Genomic DNA, 20,892 nt, shown 5'->3' on the forward strand with positions numbered 1-20,892 from the left:
GATCCCCTTGGCAGGGGCAGCAGGTTTGTGCCTGGCCCCTGGCACAGAGGGCCCTGTGGGGCAGTCTGGGGAGCCCTGCTGCATGGGTACATGCAGCCAAGGGGCTGAGATCCATGTAGCTTTGCAGGATCTTCTGGCTTCTCCCTCCCCGAGGGTGCCAGGGGAGGCCAGGCCCATGCAGGATTGCTCCATGGGAGCTGTGTGGCAGTCCCAGAACCCACTCTGAGGGGTGACTTGGAAAGCACCCACAGTAATAGCTCCCCAAACCCCCCAGCTCTCTGTGAGTCACCCAGCCCAGCACAAGCTTTCCTGAGCCCTGCTCTGGTGGCCCTGGAGTGCCGTCAGTCAGCCCTCAATGCGCACGCTCCTCAGGCTGTTTTCAGTTGTCATCAGTCTTGTGGGCTGCAGATTTCCCCTGTGCTCTGTACAGCTAGTTTCTGTTCAGAAAACGGAAGTGTGTGCCCTGCCCAGCGCAGTGAGCGAGGAGAGAGAGTTGGGAGCTGCAAGGCGCATGCTGAAGCCCCCAGCCTCTGAGGCTGGGACGCTCACTTGTCATCTTCACGCCTCGGTGCCGCCCAGGTGAGTGTCCAGCAGCGCAAGAGCGGAGCCTACATTCTGCCCTGGCACAGCAGTGTCTTTGTAATGCAGTCTGCAGGGACATGTGCCAGCACATGGGCCCTACCTGCATGCCCAGCATCTTGGCAGGCTGCGGGGAGGGGCAGGGAGACTGCCCTACTCACACAGGTGAGGAGCAGGTTCCTGGATGTGGGGGCACCTCCAGCCTGGGTTGTCTCTTTGTTGTTTTAAACCAGCCACCAGGGCTGCAGTTCTAGGGGAGGCGGCCACTCCATGTTGGCTCTCCATTGATTGCGCCTTTCCTCAGAGGAGCAGAGTTTGCTTGGGCTTCACTCAGGCCCACGGCGTGGCCAAGTGCAGAGGGGAAGGGTCAGTTCCCATTGCACTGGGCAGATGGCGGGGGAGAGTGAGGCCTTTAAAGTCCAGAGTTCCCTAGGAACAAGGCCTCGCCCCCTCATCTGCTCCCATTCTCTGCCTTTTGCACAGAACAGCTTAGTCTCCTGAGGACTGAAATGCTTTGGTCTAGTTCAAGTCTTGGGCTCAAACCAGGGGTACCAGGATCATAGAACCATAGAATCTCAGGGTTGGAAGGGACCTCAGGAGGTCATCTAGTCCAACCCGCTGCTCAAAGCAGGACCAATCCCCAACTAAATCATCCCAGCCAGGGCTTTGTCAAGCCGGGCCTTAAAAACTTCTAAGGAAGGAGATTCCACCACCCCCTTAGGTAACGCATTCCAGTGCTTCACCACCCTCCTAGTGAAATAGTTTTTCCTAATATCCAACCTAGACCTTCCCCACTGCAACTTGAGACCACTACTCCTTGTTCTGTCATCTGCCACCATTGAGAACAGCCAATCTCCATCCGCTTTGGAACCCCCTTTCAGGTAGTTGAAAGCAGCTTTCAAATCCCCCCTCACTCTTCTCTTCCGCAGACTAAACAATCCCAGTTCCCTCAGCCTCTTTCCCTGTAAATCATATGCCCCAGCCCCCTAATCATTTTCATTGTCCTCTTCTGGACTCTCTCCAATTTGTCCACATCATTTCTGTAGTGGATGATATTTAGTGACCTGCATTATACAGGAGGTTGTTTCTGTCTTAACTACTATGGAACCCCCCCAGACTTCTGCACTGGGGATCCATGTGCCTGGACATTTAATTGCCTCTGTCAAGGCTAATTCCCCACTAGGGCACTTCGAGTGCAGAAGGTGGGGGCCCGCAAGGATTCTAAAAATTAACACTGGCCACTCCAGGCTTGTATTAAACTCCCAAGGTCACAGCTTTTCTCTGACCTTGGATGGGTAGATGCTGCCAGCACCCGAGTGCAGAACCCCTTTGAGAACCTAGGAAGGTACACTTTGGAATTCCTTGCTGAGGGGTACCCTCAAGCCCCTTCACACACACACACACAAGCTGAGGAAGAAAAAGAAAAAAAGGAAATTAGCTGTTGCCACCAGCTAATTAAACATGTGCACAAACCTCTTAAGACACAAAAATCTAATTCTGTTCTTAAAAAGGGTAAATTTTATTAATAAAAAAAAGAAAGAAAATACGTCTGGGAACTTAGGCTTTTGCTAGATTAAAAAAAAAAACAATTAAGCACCAAGAATCACTTTCTTGAGGTCCAGCCTAAAGGTTACAAGCAAAACAAAAGCACCTGAGCTTAGCGCAGAGGAATCCGCAAGCCGTAAAGAAATAAAGAGAGAGAAACCTAATCACGTCTTCCTAGACATTTCCTGATCTACTTACATACCTGGGGTTTCAAATGAGTAGTTTCTAGGTATGATACTGAGGATTTTTCATACCTGGCCCAAAACTTCTTACAGCATAGCTCTACCCTGTCCGCCTCTCCCCAGGAGAACAACCACAGACCCAGACCCACCAGGTACAACCAGGTACAACCTTCTGTGGACATTCAGCTCTCTCTTTTGGTACCAGAGTGGACCACAACAACAGGGTAGACTTGGAGCAGCATGTCAGTTGCTCTGGGGCAGCACCATCTGGGGGATTTCTTCTCATTTTTCCTGGGGTCTTGAATACCAATCTGCCCGCTTGCTCACATGAATAGGCCTGCTGCTTCAGCAGCTGGGTTATTTCTGGTGGAAAGCCCAGTGCCTTGCAGGGTACTCTCTAATACCCTATGAATAACAGGGCTGCAGCCTTGGATCTGGACCCAGAGGTCCTCATCCTCTTCAAACTCTTCCAGGTGTTTCTTGTGAGCCTCAGGGTGACAGCAGTTGCCTGGCAGCATGCTTGGAGCACTTCAGTGGGGGTGGCCCAATACTAACAGGTGCTACGTGTGCCTAACTCCTGCTGAACTCAAGTGGGAGTCAGGCTGTCACGGTGCCTCAGTTGAGCTGAGAATACCAGATTCCAGACAGACCACTGAAAAATAGGGCAGACTCACCCCAAACTGCTGGTTAGCAGTTATAATCATTAGATTATACTAAGCCAGTAACAAAAGTGAACGTCTGTCTCACCACACTGGCTAACAAGAAGTCAAAAATGCACTCTCCTTAGGCATTCCAGCCCTTGGCTCACCACCCAGACACTGGACTGTATGATGAGTGATTACTGAAAACCAATTTAATCAAATATAGGGTCCTTCTAATCCTAAGGGGTCAGCCACTTAGCCAGGTCAACATATAACTCAGATCTTACCTAATAATCACGCTGACGCCAATCCTTTCGTAACTAAAAACTAAAGGTTTAATAAGAAAAGAAAAGAAGAGAGTTGTGAATGGTTAACTTTTCCATTGACACCTCACATGACATGCTTTGTATATGATTTGTTGCAATTGTCTAGCAGTGGTAATATCACTGATATAATGATACTATTCAACCATACAGCATCACACACAAGATGAGGCCTGCTCTTTCCTTTTGGGAGGACCCTTCCCATTCTGGGGCTCAGCTCAAAGGGGACTTAATGTCTGGGGACTTAATGCAAAAGACTTTTAGCTTCTCTGAGTCAGGGCACAGTGGGTGGGAAATCCTTCTTTTCTGATCTTATCTGCTGGAGAGGGTTTGGCCGCGAAATAATTTAAAAGAATGGCTGCGCCCTGGTTCGGGATCCTCACCAGGGGCTGGAGTCCTTTGGCATAGCTGAGTGTTCCTGAAACTGCAACGCTTTGAAGGTCTGGGTTTGTCACATGACACACGGAACTCTTCTCTGTTGGGAATGGTAGCGTGAGGGTCCCGCTGTGCATGTGCCAAAGCCAGGGGAAAATGTGGGCTGGCAGTGCACGTGGTTTATTTGTTCCTGGCCCACTGCCTCCTGAGGCAGTGGAGGGGATTGTCTTTGGGCCTCACTTAGCCAGAGCTGAGCAAGGACCAACATTGTTTTTCAAAGGAAATTGCATGGGAAGCCTATGTCACTGGAACACAAAGGCTGAGAATTTAAACAAAGGGGTGAGGTTCCCCCAGCAAGGCTGGTGCCCCCACATTGCACTTGTTGCATATATCATATCTGGAAAATGGGGCTGTTAATGCTTCTGGAACCATAACGTTTGAATTTCTTGACTTACGTGTGTTTAAATTCTCTGCTTGGACTCTGCATTAAATGTAGATTTGAGGCTGTCAGGGTTCCCCCCCTACTCTGAACTCTGGGGTACAGATGTGGGCACCCACATGAAAGACCCCCTAAGCTTATATTTTGCCAGTTTAGGTTAAAACTTCCCCAAGGCACAAATTCCTTTCCTTGTCCTTGGATGGTATTGCTGCCACCACCAAGTGATTTACACAAAAATTCAGGGAAGGGTCACCTGGAACCCCTATCCCCCCGCAAAATATCCACCCAAGCCCCTTCACCCCCTTTCCTGGGGAGGCTTGAGAATAATATACCAACCAGTTGCCTTAGCAATGTGAGCACAGACCAGACCCTTTGTCTTCAGGACACTGCAATCAAACAGGTTCTTAAAAAAAGATATTTATAAAGAAAAAAGTAAAAGAATCACATCTGCAAAATCAGGATGGAAGGTAACTGTACAGGATAATAAAAAGATTTTAAACACAGAGGCTTCACCTCTGGGCTCAGCTTCACAGTTACAAAAACAGGGAAAAAAAACTACCTCTGTAGCATAGGAAAATTCACAAGTCAAAACGAAAGATAACCTAACGCATTTCCTTGCCCTACTTACAATTTCTGTGGTTTTAGATGGATTATTCCAGGTATATTTTTGGGAGATATTATACCTGCTTGGCTTCTTTCTCCATCCAGAGAGGGAACCACAAAAGAGAACCACAAACAAATCCCCCCCCCACCCCCAGATTTGAAAGTGTCTTCTTTCCTCATTGGTCCTTCTGGTCAGGTTCCAACTAGGTTATTTGAACTGCTTAACCCCTTAGAGGTCAGGCAATCCTGTACAGCTGCCAAGGAGGGATTTTATGCTACTGCATACATAAAGGTTGCTACCCTTCTCCCTATTCATGACAGAGGGGTTCATATTCTCAGGAAAAAAAATACCATAACAATAAATTACTAAGATATTTACATTACTTAGAAAAACATATTGGAGCATTTAATTACAGAAAGAAACACATGAAAGCCAGAACATTCAAACCACCTTAACTCTGCCCCTGTGGCTCATCTAGGTCCCATAGTGATGACCTACCCACAGATGTGGCTATGACATAGATGAACAGGAGGGTCTGTAAGTCTCTCACAGGCACTGTAGGGAGCAGGGTGGGCTCTGCCTCCACCTCGCTTGCCCCCAGCGCTGGAAGATGTCATCTGGATGTAGGTGCACAACTTTTGGTTCCAAAGTTTGAAAACTGCAGCCTCAGTTCTGCACTACCTTGGCACAGAATCAGTGCCAGTTGCGGTGTGACCCCTCCATCCAGTCCAGCTCCAGTGTGACTCCGCTGCAGACCATGCAGTGAGCCCTTTAATTCTGCCATACAGGTATCCCCTCCTCCTGTCCTCAGCCTAGTCAGTGTTGTCAGACTGTCCTGAGTGATGGCTAGTCACAGCAAGACTCTCCCCTGGCACTGTCCTCTGTACTGATACTCCTTATCTGGTCTGTTTCAGGCTGGGACAGAGAGAGCCAACGCCTGGAAGAAGCTACCCCCTGCACAGAGCTGTGGGGGACTGGTGCCAGGCTGGGTTAACGCTGACTTGCGATCAGGGCTTGGAAACCTCCAGTGGCTCCTGAGTGTGCTGGACATACTGACCCCTTCCTTCTGTTCTTGGGGATGTCCAGCTACCCAGGAAAGGCTCCCGTTCTTCCCGTAAGAGCAGGAAAACTGCGACTGGGCCCAGATGCCCACAGGCAGTGACCCTGAACACCGCACACGGACCCACTGGGAGGAGCTGGTGGAGTGAAAGATGCTGCACTGGAAGAAGTTGTGGGCTGCTACAGCCCTGTGCATGGTGCCTGCCCTGTGGCAGGTTTATCAGTCCTTGTACCTGGGGCATTCAGCCTCTTTCTGGAGCCTTGGAGACATACTAGGGCCCGCGTCTGTCTCAGAGGCCCAGTCCTGTGGCTGCGTCAGCTGTATTGTGGAGCTCGGCAGCTCAGCCTGGTTTAACGAACGGTACGACTCAGTGATAAATCCCCTGCTGACGATGCACACCTCCGAGATCGCCCCAGACGTTCTGTCGTGGTGGCTGGTGAGTTACAGAGTCACAGCCGTTAAACCAATACAGGCATCTCCTACTGCGGCTGTTGGCGGCAGAGCCCATCCTTGGGCTCCTCAGAGCATTGTGGCAAGGGCAAAGCAGAGGCCTGGGGCATGACACCATGGCATGGGTGGGTATCAAACATAGGGATGCTCTGAGTGCCAAGGGCTGGCTCCTTTGTAGGACTGGTCCCAGGAGACAGGCTGTAGCAGCTGACGATGCCAGCAGAAACTTGTGGGGGTGGGTGCCTGCCCCCTGCTGCCGTGCTCCCTGGTTGGGGGGCGTAGGGCCAGGGCCAGGGCGCTTTCACATTCCCCAAGCAGCTGCCCATGCAGAAAGCCTGTTCTGTGCTCCTGTCGCCCCCACATGGATCCCTCTGGGAGGAGGAGGCTGGGGTAGAAAAGGGCAGCCACATCTACCAGCCGGTCTGCAGGACAAACTGCTCAGCTGGCCCCTCCCAAGTCCCTGGTGGCTGCATCTGTCCACTGCATGCAGCTCCCTGCTCTGATGCCTGCAGCTGCCTCTATAGCTGCGCTTAGCTCAGCCAGGAGCCACTTTGGGGGCCCGGTGCACGCACAGAGAGTGGGAGCTGCAGGGAGCAGCAAGGGGCCCATGAGCTGAGCTAGCTCACCCAGAGTCACTCACACCCAAGGAAAAGCCAGGCTGTTTGGAGCGTTCCCAGAAGGTCACAGGTCGAGGGAACCCATCGGCCTTAACTTGGCCTGTTAGCTCCGCTGGCCCGCTCTGCATCGGGATGGGGCTGTGTGTCAGCTACCTCGTGGTGCCACAAGATCACTGCTACACCCCCAGGTTTGGAGCAGTCTCTTGGAGGAACCCCTTTGATGTGCCAGACCCCCAGGGTCTCGCTCTTCCCTCAGGGTAGGACACCTGGCCTCACTGCCTCCTAAGATTGAACCTCTGTGAGCTCTGTTCAGCGAGTCCAACCGAGACGGACTCCTGGGAGAGACTTGTCCGCTCTGCAGGGATTAATGCACCTCACCAAGTATTCAGAGGGACACTCAAACAGTGAAAAGAAAAGGAGGACTTGTGGCACCTTAGAGACTAACCAATTTATTTGAGCATGAGCTTTCATGAGCTACAGCTCACATCATCGGATGCATTTCAAACCAGTTTCAAACCCGTTGGGTTTATTAGTCCCCTGGCGCGCAGCATGGGAGGTCCTTAGGTTAGTACAGAGAAGTGAAGCTTAGCACAGTCCAGTCTGCTCAGCCCAGAGCCCCAGCCATGCTGTAGTGAACCCTATTTTCAGGCTCTGTCTCTCTCTCAGTTTGACCCTCTGTGTCCATTCCCAGGTGAGAGAACTCCCAGCTTCCTCCAGAAGCCCCCCGGCCCCCCTTCCGGTCCTGTGTGCGTAAACTGGGCTCCCCGCCCGACTTCCCTGCTGAGAGGCAGCAAAATCCATGAGGCACTGGAGTTTGCATTGTTTTTGCTGGCCCCGTTGTTGAACGGGATGAATTTCAACCAGTTCCTCAATGACTCTTCAGTCCACCCAGACAGGGAGGTGGCGCACAGACCCATAGGCGCCGACTCTGGGGGTGCTCTGGGGCTGGAGCACCCACAGGGGAAAATGGTAGGTGGCTGCTGAGCATGCACTGGCAGCCCCCTTATCAGATCCTCCCCATGCCCCAGCACTTCCCACCTGCCGGCGGGCCCCGCACATCAGCACCTTCTGCTCCCTCCTCGTGCCTCCCGCCCATCATGATCAGCTGTTTCTCAGGGAGGCTGGAAGGGGGAGGAGCGAGAATGTGGCAAGCTAGGGGGAGGGGGTGGAACTGGGCAGGAAGAGGTGGGGTGGGGGTGGAGTGTGGGTGAAAAGAGGTGGGGCAGGGGGTGGGGCCTTGGGGGAAGGGGTAAAGTGGGGCAGGGGCAGGGCAGACCCAGAAGTCGAGCACTTTGGAAAGTCGGTGCCTGTGTCCCTTAGTCTGCCCTGAGAGCAAACTTAATCCTTGTCCCCTACTGGGTAGCCATGCAATGTATCAGGGAAACTGAGGCACACACCAGAGTCATACATATTATTAAAAAATTCCCAACTTCATTCCACCAACATACCTAGTGGAGATGCACCCATGTGGCCAGCAGAACTCCGCTGGCAAGGAGCTTGGGGCAGCCCTGGGCAAAATTGCGCAGGTAGGGTGGGGAGGACTGCCCCAGCCATTCCACTGCAAAAAGGGGGGTGTAGCAGAGCAGGAGCTGGGGCGTGCTGTGTGCCCCCTGAGCACAGCTGGGTTGGGCTCACAGCCTTTCTGGCCTCTGCAGAGAAGGCATTGCCTTCTGGACATTGGGCTCGGTGGCACCACGGACATGCCATAGCTTTGTTCTTGTTCCTTTAGAAGCTGCAGGGCTCGCAGAGCAGTGCCCAGTTCCAGGGAATAATCCAACAAATGTTTGACATTCTTCCATCCCCAACCATGGATGCTCGGCCCATCTCCCGCTGCAGGATGTGTGCAGTGGTGGGGAACTCTGGGCGCCTGAGGGGCTCCCACCACGGGAGAGAGATCGACTCCCACCACTGGGTTCTGAGGTGAGTGGGACAGAGCCGGCTCACCCCCTGTTCTTTTGCCGCCTCTCCAATGGGCCCAGCCCCCTGCAGCCGCTCTGGTTGAGCAGAGTAAAGCTCTGCCCACAGGCCTAGGGTAGAGCCCCAGCAAAGGCATAGATGATCCCGGGACCTTGTCCTGCCCCGGGGGCATCTCACGGTGCTGTTCCCTCCCAACAAGCCATGAGGAGGCACCCGGCACTGCAGCCAGGCTGCTGAGGGCCCAACGGCCCTTCGGCCACCGGGTCATTGGGCGGGAAGGAGTTCCCAGGCCGTGTAGGAGGCACTCTCTGGAATCTGTATCACCATCTCCCACTGTCTTCCCTCATGCACCATGTTTCAGCTCACCTGGGAGCTGCTGGAGGAGAGCGGGACACAGCTCTGGGGCTACATCTGAATGTAAAAAACCAGCCAGCTTGGGCTAGCAGCCCCAGTGAGCACCAGCCACGATGACAGACAGCTCCAGCTCCCAGCCACTTAGCCCCCCAATTCCCTGCTGGCCAGGATGGCTTCCTTGCCCCAGCCCATCCTCCCAGCCATTGCAATACCCATACCCCATTCTTCCCTCCCAGCTAGGGCAGGCCCTGAGCCCCCAGCCAGACAGAGTGAGCCCTGAGCCCCACTCCACACCCAACCAGCCAGGGTGAGCCCCAAGCCCCATTCCCTCCTGCCAGCCAGGGCGAGCCCCAAGCCCCATCCCCCACGCAGCTGGCCAGGGCAGGCCCCGAGCCCCATCTCCCAGGCAGCTGGCCAGGGTGGGCCCCGAGCCCCATCTCCCACCCAGGTGGCCAGGGCGGGCCCCGAGCCCCATCTCCCACGCAGCTGGCGAGGGTGGGCCCCGAGCCCCATCTCCCACCCAGCTGGCCAGGGCGGGCCCCGAGCCCCATCCCTCATCTGGCTGGCTAGGGCGGGCCCCAAGCCCCATCTCCCACCCAGGTGGCCAAGGCGGGCCCTGAGCCCCATCTCCCACCCAGCTGGCCAGGGCGGGCCCTGAGCCCCATCCCTCATCTGGCTGGCTAGGGCGGGCCCCGAGCCCCATCTCCCACCCAGGTGGCCAAGGCGGGCCCCGAGCCCCATCTCCCACCCAGGTGGCCAGGGCAGGCCCCTCAGGGTTCCCTCTAATTTTTCCCAGCCAGGTGCAGAATGAATTCTGTTATGTGCACCAATATGGAGGTGATGTGTCACACATCACCTCCATACTGATGCACATAACAAAATTCATGTGGTGGGGGTGGGGGCCAAGGGTTTCGGAGTGTGGGAGGGGGCTCAGGGCTGGGGCAGAGGCTTGGGTTACAGGGGGGGTGAGGGCTTTGGCTAGGGGTGCGAGTTCTGGGATGGGGCCAGGGATGAGGGGCTCAGGGCTGGGGCAGACGGTTGAGTGGAGATGGGTGGGGGGTGAGGCTGCCCCGGGGCTGTGATGGGGAGAGAGAACTCCCTGCAGCAGCACCTGGGCTCGGGGAGAGGCACGCCTCTTCCCGCCGCAGCAGCTCTGGCCGCGGCTGGGTTGGGACCGTGAGAGAGGCACCTGTCCCACGGCTGAGGCAGGTCCAGGCCAGGCTGGGTTGGGGCTGGGGGAGGAATCTTTCCCTGTCGCAGCCTTGAGCACCTGTGCGGTGTCTAATAGGCTTTTGCATGGTTGCATGGCCATGAAGCTTAGAGGGAACTTAGGCCCCGATCCCCATCCCCCACCCAGCTGGCCATGGTGGGCCCTGAGCCCCATTCCCTCCTGCTGGCCAGGAAGGGCCCCCTGGGAGGCAGGGAGTGCCCAGCATGCATGTTACAGCAGACTCAGCTGTGCTCTCTCCTCATGCCCCCAGGATGAACAGGGCGCAGACTGCTGGGTTCGAGGAGGATGTTGGCACGAGGACAACGCACCACTTTATGTACCCAGAGAGTGCTGTGGACCTCCAGCCTGGTGTCCACCTGGTGCTGGTTCCCTTTAAAGCACTGGACCTGAAATGGGTGACCAGTGCCTTCTCCACAGGGAAACTGCGCTAGTGAGCATGGGGCCTGATCTGCCGAGGGGGAGGGGGATCCTCTGAGGGCAGCGTCCTAGGCAGGAGGCTCATTTGCCCCTGGTGGAGGCTGAGTAGTCTCTTGGGTCCTCCCAAGATGCAAGGCCTGAGGTGGCTCTGGGGGTGCTGGCTCATCCCATGGGGCAGTGGGCTCCAGTGTGCCCACAGCACAAATCTCCACACGAGATGGGGCTTAGGTGGTGCCCAGGCTCCATTGACTTGTGGAAGCTGATTCACCCCTGTGTCCAAGGAGAGGAGACTCAGGAGGCCCACCAGAAGGATGACCCCACCCATGAATGAGGGATGGGGTCCCCCCAGGACACTGGCGCTGCCCCTCCCCCCAGGATGGGGGCTTTGCTCTGGGAAGCTAGATTGCTCCTGCCTCGTCCCTTGTGGGGGCTCAGTGGCTCCCTTGGGAGGTTGAGGGGCTCGGGCTCCTCCCCCTCAGGCTGGGGCACACGCCGGACATGACGTTCGACTTGGCTCACTAAACCCCAGAGGGTGGCGAAGGACAGGGCAGACCTGAAGCTGGTTAGAGAGGGTGAGAACATTTGTACAGACCTCGGGGAAGGGACACGTCTCATGGCTGATGGCTCCAGCACTGGTGTTCAGACATGTGCCACATCACACAGGGGCTGGCTCAGTGGCTTAATGGCATTGTGCTGAAAGGCTTCCTGCCTCCTGAGCTGAGGTCAGTGCATGGTGCCAAGGAGACAGCAGCTCCAGCAGACGCACCATTGAGGAGGCAGCCATTCAGCTCCTGAGAAGGTCTGCTCAGGCATTAGCCTCATCCCTGGTGGATTGTAGAAGTCATGGGTAGGGCCAGAAGAAAGCCATGCGTATGGTACTGAGGACACCACTTTCCACTGACCACACTTCCTCTTCCTTTGTAGCACGTACACAAGAGTCAAACAGTTCATTAAAGCTGACAAAAGCAAGGTAAGGGCTGGCTGGGGACACAGCCAGCACCAGCCACCTCATGTTCTGGACATTTGCTTCCTGAGTCTGGGTAGAGGATGGCCAGGTCTGTGGGGAGAATGGTTATCGGAGGCCCTTACCGATTCATTGCCAGACATTTACAGTTTCCTGACACTGCTTAATGGCGGGGGATATCTAAGAATTTCCATAAACTTTGATCAAGTGGCCAAGGACTAACCATGGAACCCGCTTGCATGGGAGGCTGGAGCCACAAAGTCTGTACGTTAAGAGTCTGGCACAGGTGCTTGTCAAGTGGCTTCCAGCATGTTAAAGGCCTGATGGCCAGTTGTGCTCTGGGATCCCTGAGACACACCAGGAATCCAGTCACTGAGGCGACAAACCCGCCCAGCCTCACAGAGCAGGTCTTCCTCAGAACCGGCTGCAGGAGCCCTCCATCTTTCCTGGCTAGCCAGTGCAGAGCTCCAAGCTCCTGACGCTGCTCGGAAACAGCAAAGGGCACGAGAGCTCTGCCAGAGCCTCCTGGCCAGCCAAGCGTAGCATTCCCAGGCCTGGCCGTTTCCGGCAGCAGCTGGTTACAGCGTCCCAGAAGGCTCTCAGGAGTGGGCTGCCCCTGTGGTGCGTGTTCTCCTGCTGTGCACCAGGTGGTAAGCTGCCCACAGTGCGCCAAGACCCAATATGGGCCATTCGTCTCAGAGCAAAGTAGCTCCCATCAGGGCAGGAGCGCTATTGAATTAAGCTCACCCTTTCTAGGTACTAATCTCTGCCCCATCAGCGAGGCCCTGACCTGTGCACACAATCCCAGATGGGCTCTCACTGAGATATTCTCTAGCTCTTCCAGGACAGTGACGCACACAGAAGTGTCAGCGGTGAGCTGGAGCTGGGTTTGCGGCTTCCGGGCATGGCCTCTTAGTACTGGGTAGGATGATGACAGAATCTCGTAGCATTGGCCCTGTTCTGTTCTCCTCTCAGGTGCTAATCCTGAACCCTGCCTTTCTCAAATACATCCATGACAAGTGGACACAGCACCATGGGAGGTATCCATCCACGGGCTTCACAGCATTGCTTTTTGCCTTGCACACCTGTGATCAGGTAAGTGTCCAAGTGGGTGGGGCCAATGCCCTTGGCCTGTGATGAGGCAGGAAAGGATGGAGACAGACGTTGTCCAGATGCTATGATCAGAGGAGTCTTGAGCAGATGCCAGCTTCAGCCTCCATGCTGAGACCATAGGTAGCCAGCTCACACCACCCTTGCTGCAGCTGGCTGCCTGTAGGCCCCCTTGGTGCCCTTGCTCGCCTCTGCTGCAAACTGCAGCGTGGTACCTGGGCAGCTCAACATGGTACCCAGGCATAAGACCATAAGAACAGCCATACTGGGTCAGACCAAAGGTCCATCTAGCCCAGTATCCTGTCTTCCAACAGGGGCCGATGCCAGGTGCTCCAGAGGGAATGAAAAGAGCAGGTCATCATCAAGTGATCCATCCCCTGTCACCCATTCCCAGCTTCTGGCAAACAGAGGCTTGGGACGCCACCCCGGTCCATGTAGAGGCATTATGATATTTTGTATCACTTTCCTAATGATCTCCCAACATTCTATTCCCTTTTTTGCTGCCGCTGCACTTTGAGCAGATGTTTTCAGAGAACTATCCACCATGACTCCAAGATCTCTTTCTCAAGTGGTAACAGCTAATTTAGACCCCATCATTTTGTATGTAGAGTTGGGATTATGTTTTCCAATGTGCATTACTTTGCATTTATCAACACTGAATTTCATCTGCCATTTTGTTTCCCAGTCACCCAGTTTTGTGAGGTCCCTTTTTCACTCTTCACAGTCAGTTTTGGACTTAACAATATTTAGTAATTTTGTATTGTCTGCAAATTTTGTCACCTCACTGTTTACCCCTTTTTCCAGATCATTTATGAATATGTTGAACAGCCCAGCTCCCAGTACAGATCCCTGGGGGACACCACTATTTACCTCTCCCCATTCTGAAAACTGAACATTTAGCCCTATCCTTTGTTTCCTGTCTTTTAACTGGTTACTGCTCCATAAGAGGAGCTTCCCTTTTATCAGCAGTGTACCATGGTACCTGGGCAGTGCAGCGTGGCCCCAGGGCAGCTCAGCATGGCCCCAGGGCAGCTCAGCGTGGTATCGGGGGGAGCTCAGCGTGGCCCCAGGGCAGCTCAGCGTGGTATCGGGGGAGCTCAGTGGGCCCCAGGGCAGCACAGCGTGGTATCGGGGGAGCTCAGCGTGGCCCCGGGGCAGCTCAGCGTGGTATCGGGGGGAGCTCAGCGTGGCCCCGGGGCAGCACAGCGTGGTATCGGGGGAGCTCAGCGTGGCCCCGGGGCAGCTCAGCGTGGTATCGGGGGGAGCTCAGCGTGGCCCCGGGGCAGCTCAGCGTGGTATCGGGGGGAGCTCAGCGTGGCCCCGGGGCAGCTCACCGTGGTATCGGGGGAGCTCAGCAAGCCCTTTACTGCGACCTAGTGCCTTGTGCCTTTTTTTTAAATAACATTTTTTAATTTTGGGGGGCATTTCTTGTTATTTCGTTTTAGCCATTAAAAATGTTGTTTATTTCTTTTTATTACATGTACATAATAAAATACCACAAATTACCCCTCTCTCAGTCCTCCGCCCTCACCAGGGCATTTGGGTGGGTGGGACCCTGCCCTCAGAGTGAGAGACGCAGGGGTTGCAGACTGAGCCTGCCCTGCACTCACTCCCCAGTGGCAGCTCCTAGCCTGCAGGGTGGAGCCTTGCTCCAGGCATTGTGCTTGGGTGCCCAGTGTTGCAATGCCATCAGGTTTGGCTTGGCCGTCTGGCAGGCAGAATGGGAGCTGCAGCTGTATGGTATGTGTGTGGGGGGCGGATGTTTCATTTTATGTCGCGTGGGAGGGAGGTTCCTGTTATTTTGCAACTGCAAAACCCTGGGGCTTTGCTGACCTTGCCTGCTTTGCATGCAGGTGTCAGTGTTTGGTTACGGTGCGGACAGCGGTGGGAACTGGCATCACTACTGGGAAGAGAACCGTAACCCTGGAGCCTTCCGCAGGACTGGGGTGCACAACGCGGACTTTGAACTTGCCCTCATCACGAAACTGGCAGCCGAAGGCAAAATCTCCTTTTATAACTAGCTAAGGGGGCTCTGCTACCCTACGCCAACCCCCAGGCAAGGGGCGCTTCCTCCCGCGGGTGCGCCGCTCTCCACGCCCAGCCCCACTGCCTCGGGGGCAGGGACTGTTCGGGGTTGCAGCAGAACCAATTACGCTTCAAAGCTAGATACTGACCATGCTGCCCCATTCCTCTTGCTTTTCTTCCCTGCGAGGGGATGCTCTGGAGGGGGGCATCTAGCTATCCTGCTCGCCGGCCCCGCTCTGTCATCACTCAGCAATGGCTTTACTCTCTCAACACCCCAGCAGGTTGCATTCACCTGCACGTCCGCCAATGTAATATACGCCATCATGTGCCAGCAATGCCCCTCTGCTATGTACATCGGCCAAACTGGACAGTCCCTACATAAAAGGATAAATGGACACAAAGCAGATATTAGGAATGGCAATATACAGAAACCTGTAGGAGAAGGCTTCAACCTCCCTGGACACACAATAGCAGATGTCAAGGTAGCCATCCTGCAGCAAGAAAACTTCAGGACCAGACTTCAAAGAGAAACTGCTGAGCTTCAGTTCATTTGCAAATTTGACACCATCAGCTCAGGATTAAACAAAGACTGTGACTGGCTTGCCAACGACAAAAGCAGTTTCTCCTCCCTTAGTGTTCACACCTCCACTGCTAGAAGAGGGCCTCATCCTCCCTGATTGAACTAACCTCGTTATCCCTAGCTTGATTCTTGCTTGCAGATTTATACCTGCCTCTGGAAATTTCCACTATATGCATCTGAGGAAGTGGGTATTCACCCATGAAAGCTTATGCTCCAATACATCTGTTAGTCTATAAAGTGCCACAGGACTCTTTGCCGCTTTTACAGATCCAGACTAACACGGCGACCCCTCTGATACATGGCTATGATCCTTCACCAGATACGTGTCTCATGAAGAAGTCTTTCAGCCATGCCCAGATCAACAACACTGGAAGGCCTTTGGGTGAGCATCGCTCCATAAGACAGGATTGTAACTAGTTAAGTAACCCTAGGTCCAAATAGGGCTGTCAATTAATTGCAGTTAACTCAAGCGATTAACACAAAACAAATTAACTACATTCAAAAAACAGTTGCGATTAATAGCAGTTTGAATTGCACCGTTAAACAATAATAGAATACCAATTGAAATTTATTATAAATATTTTTGGATGTTTTTCTACATTTTCAAATATATTGATTTCACTTACAAAACAGAATACAAGTGCACAGTGCTCACTTTATGTTATTTTTATTAAAAATATTTGCACTGTAAACCAGATAAACAAAATAAACGGTATTTTTCAGTTTACCTCATACAAGTGCTATAGAGCAATCTCTTTGTTGTGAAAGTGCAACTTACAAATGTAGCCCTTTTTTTACATAACTGCCCTCAAAAACAAAACAATGTAAAACTTTAGAGCCTACAAGTCCACTCAGTCCTACTTCTTGTTCAGCCAATCGCTCAGACAAACAAGTTTGTTTACATTTATGGGAGATAATATTGCCCTCTTCTTATTTATAATGTCAGCTGAAAGTGAGAACAGGCGTTCGCATGGCACTGTTATAGCCAGCGTCGCAAGGTATTTACGTGCCACATATGCTAAACATTCATATGCCCCTTCATGCATCAACTTGCAGGCCCTAAAGTTTTACATTGTTTTGTTTTTGAGAGTAGTTTATGTAAAAAAAATAATTCTACATTTGTAAGTTGCACTTGCACAATAAAGCAATTGCATTTCAGCACTTGTATGAGGTGAATTGAAAAATACTGTTTCTTTTGTTTCTTTTTACAGTGCAAATATTTGTAATAAAAATAATAATATAAAGTGAGCACTATATACTTTGTATTCTGTGCTGTAACTGAAATCAATATATTTGAAAATGTAGAAAACATCCACAAATATTTATAATAAATTTCAATTGGTATTCTCTTAACAGAGTGATTATAACAGTGATAAATCACGACTGGTTTTTTTTATTCTTACAATAATTTTTTTTTTTTAACTCGGCCGACATCTCTAATTCTAGATTGCAGGTTATGATTTTATATGCAACCACTTGGTCCTACATGTCTATTTGCTATCAGGTGAATCTCTACTGTATGTCAAATAAACTTTTGCTTGTTTACACTATAAGCACATCCAAGTGCTGTGTGTTAAGTGGCACCATCGTCTGAGGGGAACTGGTAAGTGGGGTGGGGTGCTGTTTATTTAGATGCAGTGTCCAGTGGAAGGGGCTGGCCACTCCAGGGGGATGCGCAGAGAGCTCAGGGGGTTCAGTGTGCCTGTTGCTAAACTGCAGCGAGAAAGGAGGCCTGCAGAGGCCTAGAGAAGAGTGGGGCCAGTGGAGCCCGGGAGCTGACCCATGGCAGGCACAGATGAGGCTTCCTCCCACTAAGGGCAGGTGGTAGCCAGGGGCCTCTCAGCCCTGGGTACCCCCAGAAAGGGTCACACACAGCAGGCAGCTTTCACTTGGAGTTGCTAGTTTAATGAGGGCCATAGGACTGCCCAGGGGCATCAATTTTAAAGTCAAAAGGGACCATTGTGATTGTGACAGGTTTCCCCCGGGGTTCCACCTGGAACTGGGGTATCACTGAGCCCTCTGACTCACCAGTCTGGGCTCCCTCTCTGTGCTGCTGTGACAAGCTGCAAAGCCCTCCAAGCTCACACTTTCGCCAGCACTCACACAGATAGGGACACATCCTGGTGCAGTTACATGCAGGCTCTGACCAGCCACTGCATGCAGCAACAATAGAGAGCCTACAGCCAAAATAAGCACCAGCTCCCCAGCCTAGGACCCCAGAGCAGTACTGTCCTGCCCTGGTCAAATCTAGCCAGTATATGGGTTTAATACATGGTCCACCGCTCCCTCAATGTGAAGAGGATGATGCACACTTGTGGTAACCAAGCTGAGATTTTCCCTGGACACCTCAGTCAAACGCACACTGGTTTAGATTAAAGCATAAAATAAGTTTATTAACTACAAAAGATAGATTTTAAATGATTATAAGTGATAACAAACAGATCAAAGCAGATTACCTAGCAAATAAACAAAAACACAAACTAAGCTTAACATACTGGATAGATTGGATATGAATTAGTAGTTTCTCACCCTGAGTGATGGTACAAGCAGGCTGGCAGCATGGGTTTCCCAGGATTTCATACACAGGCTAGCAATCCCTTTAGCCTGGTTCCAGCACTTCCCACCAGTTCAGTCTTTGTTCCTCACAAGATGGAGTCCAGAATCATGTGGCTGATCACATGCCCTTGTAGAGTCATAGCAGCTTTCTCAGGAAGGCTCATCAGATGGGGCATACGCTACGCCTAAGGCCTATTGTTTTCCCTAATGGCTCATTACCCAATATAGGCCCTTCCCAACCAGCTATCTAGACTAAAAGCATCTTGCCTAGTGAGCGTCACCCAGGTGTGATTATATTTGAAATTCAGATACATAGTCAATATTCCTAACTTCAGATATAAAAAATGATACATGCATACAAATAGGATAATCAGCAAATCACAACTTTTCCAATGACGCCTTACATGACCCATCTTGTATAAAAGGCATCACAGTTATGCTATAATCATATCATAATACTATCACTATGAGGAATATGAGGTGCAGTGTCACACTGATCATCTAGTCTGACCTCTCACATTACGCAGGCCAGAGAACAGCCTCAAAACAATTCCTGTTTGAGCTGGAGCAGATAGTTTAGAAAAAACATCTGATTTTGATTTAAAAATGGCCAGTGATGGAGAAAAAACGGTTACCTACCTTTCGTAACTGTTGTTCTTCGACATGTGTTGTTCACGTCCATTCCAATTAGATGTGTGCATGCCACGGGCACACTTGTCAGAAGATTTTTTGCTTAGAGCACTATCTGTCAGGTCGGCTGCGGAGCCCCCTGGAGCGGCACCTTCATGGCGGTGTATATAGGTCCCTGCTGACCCACTGCGTCTTCAGTTCCTTCTTACCAGATACTCTGACAGAGGTGAAGTGGGTGGGCTTGGAATGGACGTGAGCAACACATCTCGAAGAACAACAGTTACGAAAGGAAGGTAACTGTTTTTTCTTCTTCGAGTGTTTGCTCATGTCGATTCCAAGTAGGTGACTCCCAAGCAGTCCCCCGGAGGGGTCAGAGTTCACAGAGTTACAGAGTGTAGCACGGCTCTACCAAACGTGGCATTGTCTCTAGCCTGCTGAGAGATGGTGTAGTGTAATGTAAAGGTGTGAACAGACAACCATGTCACCGCACTACAGATGTCCTGGATAGGGACCTGTGCCAGGAACGCTGCAGATGAAGCTTGTGCTCTTGTGGAGTGCGCTGTTAACGCTGGGGCTGGTATCTTTGCTAGGTCATAGCAGGGTGGGATCCATGGGCGGATACAGGGCGGGATCCATGAAGAGATCCTTTGGGATGAGACAGGGAGACCTTTCTTTCACTGAGCAATTGCGATGAAGAGCTGTGTTGACTTTCTAAATGGCTTTGTCCACTCAATGTAAAAAGCTAATGCCCATCTGACATCCAGGGAACGGAGCATACGTACCCTGTCATTAGCATGCAGCTTAGGGCAGAACACCAGCAGAAAGATGTCCTGATTCCTGTGAAATTGTGAAACTACCTTCGGGAGGAACGCTGGGTGCAGCCACAACTGTACTTTGTCCGTATAAAGCATGGCATAAAGGGGCTCAGACATCAGGGCCTTGAGCTCAGACACACTTCTGGCTGATGTTATAGCCATTAGGAACACCACGTTCCAAGAAAGGTAAAGGAGACAGCAAGTCACCAGGGGCTCGAAGGGAGGGTCCATCAGCCTGGAGAGCACCAGGTTGAGATCCCATGGGGAAATCGGCTGTCGTACCTGAGGGTACAGCCTGTCCAGCCCCTTGAGAAAATGGCCAACCATGGGGTTAGCAAATACTGAGTGGCCCACTGAGCCAGGCTGGAAAGCTGAAATCGCAGCCAGGTGAACCTTGATTGCAGCCAGGTGAACCTTGATCGCAGCCAGGTGAACCAGCAGACCCTGCTGTTTTAGGTGAAGTAAATAGCCCAGGATGAAGGGAATTGAGGCCTGCAATGGAGGAGTGCCCTTCTGTAGAGACCAAATTGAAAACCTCTTCCACTTAGCCAGATAAGTGGCATGAGTGGAAGGCTTTCTGCTGCCAAAGAGAACCTCCCTAACCAGGTCAGAGCATGTGAGCTCCAACAGCTTTAGCCGTGGAGTTTCGATGCCATGAGGTGGAGAGACTCCAGGTTGGGTTGCTGGAGGCGGCCATGATCCTGCGTGATCAAGTCCGAAAACCAGGGGCAGAGTTATAGGTGCGTCCATGGACAAGTCTAGCAGTGTGATGAACCAGTACTGATGTAGCCACGCTGGTGCTATCAAGATTAACGATGCTTTCTCCTGTCGGACCTTGAGGAAGACCTTGTGGATGAGCGGGAAAGGTGGGAAAGCATACAGCAGGCCCCCATTCCAAGGGAGGAAAAAGGCGTCCGCAAGCAAGCCCAGGCTGTGATTCAGGAAGGAGCAGAACTGATGACACTTCCTGATGTGTTGTGTCACAAACAGGTCTATCTGGGGAAAGCCCCACCTTTGGAAAATGCTGATGGTGACGTCCGGGCAAAGAGACCACTCATGGCCGTGAAAAGACCTGCTGAGGTGATCGGCCAGTTCGTTCTGCGAGCCCGGAAGATACAATGCCTCCAATTGTATCGAGTGGGCAATGCAGAAGTCTCATAGCCTGAGGACTTCCTGACACAGCGGAGAGGAGTGAGCACCACCCTGTTTATAGATGTAAGCAGAGTCAGGATGAGCTCCACCCTGACATCTGGTGGTGAGGTGTGGCAAGTTGTGGAAAAGAACTTCAGGGGCCATCTCATTTGCATAGGCACACCCACCCTGCCTAGAATGAGGCCATAGCTGCCCAAATGGTCACTTTGGCTGCTGTGGGATCCCCAGTGTCTCTGTTATTGGGGCAGGAAGAATAAATTGTTATTACCCTGATTATGGGAACTGTGCTTGGAACTGTACTTGGCCTTTTGTTATGATGGAGGGAT

The 20,892-nt window shown here is 52.3% G+C and overlaps 1 protein-coding gene across 1 annotated transcript; it reads left to right on the forward strand.

Annotated features, from left to right (window-relative positions):
* The first annotated feature begins 423 nt into the window (after positions 1-423).
* On the forward strand, positions 424-16,038 carry LOC140897408 (CMP-N-acetylneuraminate-beta-galactosamide-alpha-2,3-sialyltransferase 2). Its single transcript, XM_073310054.1, has 7 exons — positions 424-579; positions 5,603-6,184; positions 8,545-8,735; positions 10,568-10,747; positions 11,659-11,704; positions 12,674-12,793; positions 14,662-16,038. Exons 2-7 carry the CDS (start codon positions 5,900-5,902, stop codon positions 14,827-14,829), a joined length of 990 nt encoding a protein of 329 aa, XP_073166155.1. The 5' UTR covers positions 424-579; positions 5,603-5,899; the 3' UTR covers positions 14,830-16,038.
* Positions 16,039-20,892: the final 4,854 nt, after the last annotated feature.

Source organism: Lepidochelys kempii, chromosome 13, assembly GCF_965140285.1.
Source record: "Lepidochelys kempii isolate rLepKem1 chromosome 13, rLepKem1.hap1, whole genome shotgun sequence".
Classification (NCBI taxonomy): domain Eukaryota; kingdom Metazoa; phylum Chordata; order Testudines; family Cheloniidae; genus Lepidochelys; species Lepidochelys kempii.